Source organism: Lampetra fluviatilis, chromosome 23, assembly GCF_964198595.1.
Source record: "Lampetra fluviatilis chromosome 23, kcLamFluv1.1, whole genome shotgun sequence".
Classification (NCBI taxonomy): Eukaryota; Metazoa; Chordata; class Hyperoartia; order Petromyzontiformes; family Petromyzontidae; genus Lampetra; species Lampetra fluviatilis.
The window spans coordinates 10,589,865-10,596,153 of NC_136297.1; the positions used below are offsets into that span (position 1 = coordinate 10,589,865).

Here is a 6,289-nt window from a genome sequence, read left to right on the forward strand (position 1 = left end):
GATGGGGGGGGGAGGGGAGGGAGGGGGGAGTCTGGGGGGAGGGGGGAGTCTGGAGGGAGGGGGAGTCTGGGGGGAGGGGAGGGAGGGGGGAGTCTGGGGGGAGGGGAGGGAGGGGGGAGTCTGGGGGGAGGGGAGGGAGGGGGGAGTCTGGGGGGAGGGGAGGGAGGGGGGAGTCTGGGGGGAGGGGGGAGTCTGGAGGGAGGGGGAGTCTGGGGGGAGGGGAGGGAGGGGGGAGTCTGGGGGGAGGGGAGGGAGGGGGGAGTCTGGGGGGAGGGGAGGGAGGGGGGAGACTGGGGGGAGGGGGGAGTCTGGGGGGAGGGGGAGTCTGGGGGGAGGGGAGGGGGGAGTCTGGAGGGAGGGGGGAGTCTGGGGGGAGGGGGAGGGGGGCGTCTGGAGGGAGGGGGGAGTCTGGGGGGAGGGGGGAGTCTGGAGGGAGGGGGGCGTCTGGGGGGAGGGGGGTGGGGAGGGAGGAGTCTGGGAGGTGGGGAGGGAGGGGGAGTCTGGGGGGAGGGGGAGGGAGGGGGGAGTCTGGGGGGAGGGGGGAGTCTGGGGGAGGGGGAGGGGAGGGAGGGGGAGTCTGGAGGGAGGGGGGCGTCTGGGGGGAGGGGGTGGGGAGGGAGGAGTCTGGGAGGTGGGGAGGGAGGGGGGAGTCTGGGGGAGGGGGAGTCTGGGGGAGGGGAGTCTGGGGGGAGGGGGAGGGAGGGGGGAGTCTGGGGGGAGGGGGGAGTCTGGGGGGAGGGGGAGGGGAGGGAGTCTGGGGGGAGGGGGAGGGAGGGGGGGGGAGTCTGGGGGGAGAGGGGAGTCTGGGGGGAGGGGGAGGGGAGGGAGGGGGGAGTCTGGGGGGAGGGGGGAGGGAGGGGGGAGTCTGGGGGGATGCTGTGGCCGTATGCCGGCAGGTGAGCGATGCGGGCCTCAGGTGAGACGCGAGGCGTGTGGGATGAATCGATGAGCAAGAGGGAGGAGTGGTGAGAGCGAAGTGTAAACATGGGTGGGTGGAGAGAGACAGATGAGGGAATCGGGCAACAGGTAAAGATGACGACAGAATGGGGAGGGGGTGGAGGGAGGGAGGGAGAGGAGTGGGGGGGGGCATGCGGCGATGTGTTGAGAGGGGTGGGGGTGAAGGATGTGCTCAGTGCCGGGTTAAGCTGAGTGCGGGGCCTGTAGCACATGATGTTATCAAGGGGCCCTAAATTAAATTAAAAAACACGTAAATATTAAAATAAAATTTTGACTTGCATCGTAAAGTAATTGTATTTTTTCATTTGCTATGCGGCCAGATAATACGACAAATCGCTAACCTTAAACACCCAGTCGTTCGTAAAAGTTGAAGGCGGTATAGTACTACAGTAATAGAGCAAGTGCAGAATCAGGAATTGATAGCTTGAAAGCATTCGTAGCGAGGGGGCCCTTGAAAGCGCGGGGCCCGTAGCTGCATGTGTAGCTACTTTTGCTACGCGGATAATCGGGCACTGGGTGTGTTGCTGAGAGCGACGGAATGAGGAGCGGTGGGAAGCCAGGAGGAGGAGGAGGGGGAGGAGGGACGAAGATCTTCCCACAGGTGGGGCTTGTCCCTCCCATGACACCTCGATTATCCCGCGCTCATCTCGTCTCACGTAATAATGTTCGTCGCTGCGACTTGCCGAACCCGACTGGACGCCTGCGAACGCGACCACGAGCTTCCTCGCTCCATCGGATCCCTCCTCCCGCAGTCTCACCAAAGACTCCGACTATTTCCCCCCTCCTATCCTCACCATACTTCTCCACACTGTCTCGCCGCCCCCCCCCCCCACCACCAACCGTGTAGCTACGTTGAGGCCGGGCCCGAGCCGGCCTTTGGCGACGTGGAGCAGTGGACCAACCTGCCACTGGAGCCGGACGTGGGCGCAGTGCTGGTGGCGTTCGACGAGCACTTCAGCTACATGAAGCTCATCAAGGCGTGCTGCTACCTGGCGCGCCCCGGGTGCCTCTTCCTCGCCACCAACCGCGACCACGCCGAACTCGTGGCGCCGGGGCGCGTGCTGCCCGGTACGCGGTGGGGGGGGGGGTGATGAGACACGGGGCAGTTGTGGTTGAGACTCGGGGAGTGTTCGGGCACTCATTTTCAGACGGAAGGTCACTTTCGCCGATAAGACATCGCGTCGGTGTGAGTGGGCCCCGGCCACACCGTTTGAAACCATTGGGGGTTTGACAGCAGCACGATGACGATGATTGTCGGGGGTGGGGGGGGGGGGGCGCACGTCAGGGGGGCCACGCTGAAGGCCACCAGGGGCTGCCAGGAGCCATTTGGTGGAAGTGCGACGCTGAAGCCGATAGAAAGCGGCGATCCAGTCGCAAACACCAAAGTCAAAGGTCCCCCGCATAGCCTCGATGGACGATTGGGCGGGACAAGTGCTGTTGGCGAGCGCCTGGTGTATGCACGCGTGTCCAACTTCTTTCGCGCCGTACGGTAGCCAACCGTGCTAATCGACGGCTTGAAACTGAACGGGGACGTATAATGTCAGACACCGTGACGTCGAAGCGTGGGGGCGCTCCCCCCCCCCCCAAAAGCGCGGGGCCCGGGGCAGTCGCCCCGATTCGACGTAGCCTCGGGAGACGGCTGTGAGCGACGGTCAGAGTTCTTGGTTTTTTGTTGCTGTTCGTTGTTTACGCGCCCGAAGTTTTTTTTTATTGAAACGACAACAAACGAACAAACAAGGGGAAGGTCGAGCGTACTACCGGTCAGATCGGTGGGGTGGGGGGTTGGGTGGTGGCGGGGGGATGGAGCGGGAATGGTGTCCAAATGGGGTGACACTGACAAGCAGAGCAGAGGGTCTTCTTAGGTTTTTTCGGTAAAGTCACGTAGAAAGTAAAATAAAATAAAAACAAAAATCACGTCGTTTCGGAGGCAACACAAGTCTCCGTCATCAGGTGGGACCGTCACAGCCAGACAGCTAATCTGGCTGTGACGGTCCCACCTGATGACGGAGACTTGTGTTGCCTCCGAAACGTCGTGATTTTTGTTTTTATTTTATTTTACTTTCTACGTGACTTTACCGAAAAAACCTAAGAAGATGATTCCTTGCAGTCACGAAAGCTTCAAATCTAGAACAGAGTGAGGGTCACGCACACACACAGGTGGGGGCGGCGGCGGTGGTGATGATGACGGCAGGGTGGTGATGATAATGATGGGGGGCATGGGGCGATGATGATGATGGTGGGGTCAGTGATGAAGATGACGAGGGGGGGGGTGGCGCTGATGATAATGATGATGGAGGGCAGCAGTGATGATGAAAGGGGGGCAGCAATGATGAACACGATGGGTGGGGGGGGGGCAATGACAATGACGTCGATAATGACGTCGATGATGACGTCGATAATGACGTCGATAATAACGTCCATAATAACGACGACAATGACGACGAACGTCCGCTTGCTCCGCGCAGTCACGGGCAGCCTGCTGGCGGCGGTGGAGACGGGCGCGGCGCGGCAGGCCACGGTGCTGGGCAAGCCGAGCCCCTTCATCCTGCGCTGCATCGCCGCCACGAGCCCCGGCGGGGCCCTGGACCCGGCGCGCACGCTCATCGTGGGCGACCGCCTCGACATGGACGTGGCGTTCGGCAACGCGTGCGGCCTGCGGAGCGTGCTGGCGCTCAGCGGCGTCTCCAGCCTGGAGGACGCGCGCGGCTGCCTCGCCGAGCCCGCCCGCCGGCACCACGTGCCCGACTTTTACATCGAGAGCGTCGCCGACCTGCTGGGCGCGGCACAGATCCGGGCGAACCCCGGGGCCGGCTCGGGGGAGGGGGAGGACGACGACTCGGACGGCGGCGTCTAAAGCGGCGGTGGGGAAGGGCGGGGGGGGGGGAGGGGCGATTGGTGGTGACGGAAGTGGTGATGGCAGTCATATTGGTGATGGTGGTGGTGGCGATTGGTGTTGATGGAAATGATGATAGTTGTGGTTCGTGGCGGTAGTGATTGGTAGTGATGGTTAGAGTGGTGGTGGAGACCCATTGCTCAGACCCATCACTTAGATCTGTCTCTCAAACCCATCACTCGCACCCATCTCATTGAACCATCACTCAGTCCCATCACTCTGACCCATCACTCGGTCCCATCACTCGGTCCCATCACTCGGTCCCATCAGTCCCATAACTCAGTCCCACCACTCAGTCCCACCACTCAGTCCCACCACTCAGACCCACCACTCAGTCCCATCACTCAGACCCACCACTCACACCCATCATAGAATCCTCACGAAGTCCCATCACTCAGATTGATTAGTTCATAAGTGAACTGAACCCCGTTAATCCCGTGGCTTTCCCGCCCAAGGTCTCCCCGCAGGAGACGGGGTGGAGCAGTGGCCGCCGGGTCTCTCTCCTTGTTCGGTGTTCATGATCGTGTTCTGCTTCCTGTCCGTTTACGTTCCGCGATGTTCGCGCGCTTGCGAGCGGTGGTGTCGCGGTTATTGCGCTGCGCCACGAACCCGGTGGGGCCGGGTTCGATTCCCGCTCACGGCCACTCAACACCTGGTGACGATTATCTGAACCGGTCCTGGGCCTCACCTAGGTCGACTCGGCCTCAAATGAGCACCTGGTGCGATGTGCGAGCATCGCCACTCGGGAGATACAGGCGGCCCAGCGTGGTGTTGGCCACCCACCCCCTCGTGTCGTGCCGGCTTTCATAGTTGCTCGCTTAACAGCACTTGCCCCAGCAGTCTGTTAAGGCTATATGGGGATCTCTGTCTTTGTCATCTAGGTCATCATCATCTTCGTGGTCGCCTTCGACACTTCACGTGGCCTCGGAGTGCACCTGGCCTGGCACAAGCTCCCGTGGCGGTGATGTCACCGCTACTTGGTGGCGAACGGCGGCTGCTATTGTTGTTTGTTGTTGTTGTAGTCGTAGTCGAAGCACCGCGCGGAATACGAGTCGCGGTTTAACCTCTGACCCACGACACTTTCCAGAGCGCTGCACTTTGCCAGGCCGGCTTGAGCGGACCGTGGTTTTATCGGCGCGAGCCACTGACGTACAAGGCAACGCCTCCTCGACACGAGGAAGATAATGCAAATTAACCTTTATTATTGTAAATCTTGACTTAAAGCTTTCGTGACTGCACGAATTCATATTCTATTGGTCTTTCGGTAAAGCCACGTAGATATAATTTTTTTTTTTAAATATCACGCAATTGCTTGTGTTGCCATGGAAACGTCGTGATATTTTATTTATTTATATTTATTATTGTAGCCTACGTTCTTATAATCCTGCGGAACTGCTTTAGAGCAAAACAACAAAAGTGGACTGCACAAAAATCAGGCGGGGGAGAGGTATTGTGGCTGGGTGGCAGAACCTAAAATAGAACTTCTCGGAAAAGAGCATTCTGGACCCCGTTCCGGCCGAGCTAAATTACATTTTCCGGGCTCAGCTACGCCTCGTCAACAACAATAACAACAACATGTCCAGTCGTCGATTACGAAGGGAGGATTCGGCAGCGCAGCGGTTTACGTTTGTCGATTCAGCTCCCACCACCACACGGTCGGGCGGTGACGTCGTTTTATTTATTTTACAACAAGGAGCGAGGGCCAGGGTTCTGGGCGATTGGGGGGGGGGGGGGTCTCCTTGGCTGGGGTTCATCATTGTCAGATATAATCACCTGGTGCGCGGTAAATGTTGTCAAGTCTGTTTAGCGCTTCCTGAATATTCTAGACTCCGCGTGACGTGCGTGGGTGCAGCGATGCGGCGACGATGCACGGAATCGATCGTGCGGTCGATCGGCCGCTCGATCGATCGCTTGATCGGCCGCTCGATCGATCGCTTGATCGGCCGCTCGATTGATCGCTTGATCGATCGAGCGGCCAATCGTGTGGTCGATCGATCATGCGGTTGGTCGATTGAGCGGTCGATCGAGTGGCCGATCGATCGTGTGGGTCTGTACTTTACAAAACGTGCCACGGTGGCGATGAAATGCGCCGCCACGAATCTCCGAGCACAATCGGCGCTTCAAAAGTCTGAGTGAGTCCGTCACTCCCCCCCCGCCCCGCTGTGAGCAACCGGTCAAACAACCGCTCGCAAGGCGGTCCACGTGGAGGGCGATGCGGTTGATGCACACGCAAGCCCAGCCGATCCGCGTGCAATTGGACCGTCGCTCGGCACCGTGGAAGCCGTGCCGGATTAAGCCAAGTGCGGGGCCTGCAGCATATGATGTTATTAAGGGACCCTAAAAAAACACGTAAATATTAACACGCACATTTTAAACTTGCATAGTAAAGTAATTGTATTTTTTCATTTTCTAGACAAATCGCTAACCTTAAACGCCCAG

At 59.5% G+C, this 6,289-nt stretch overlaps 1 protein-coding gene across 1 annotated transcript; it reads left to right on the top strand.

Annotated features, from left to right (window-relative positions):
• Window positions 1-1,533: 1,533 nt before the first annotated feature.
• Window positions 1,534-5,142, top strand: LOC144940777 (glycerol-3-phosphate phosphatase-like). Its single transcript, XM_078867179.1, has 3 exons — window positions 1,534-2,025; window positions 3,423-3,818; window positions 4,732-5,142. Exons 1-2 carry the CDS (start codon window positions 1,620-1,622, stop codon window positions 3,809-3,811), a joined length of 795 nt encoding a protein of 264 aa, XP_078723305.1. The 5' UTR covers window positions 1,534-1,619; the 3' UTR covers window positions 3,812-3,818; window positions 4,732-5,142.
• Window positions 5,143-6,289: the final 1,147 nt, after the last annotated feature.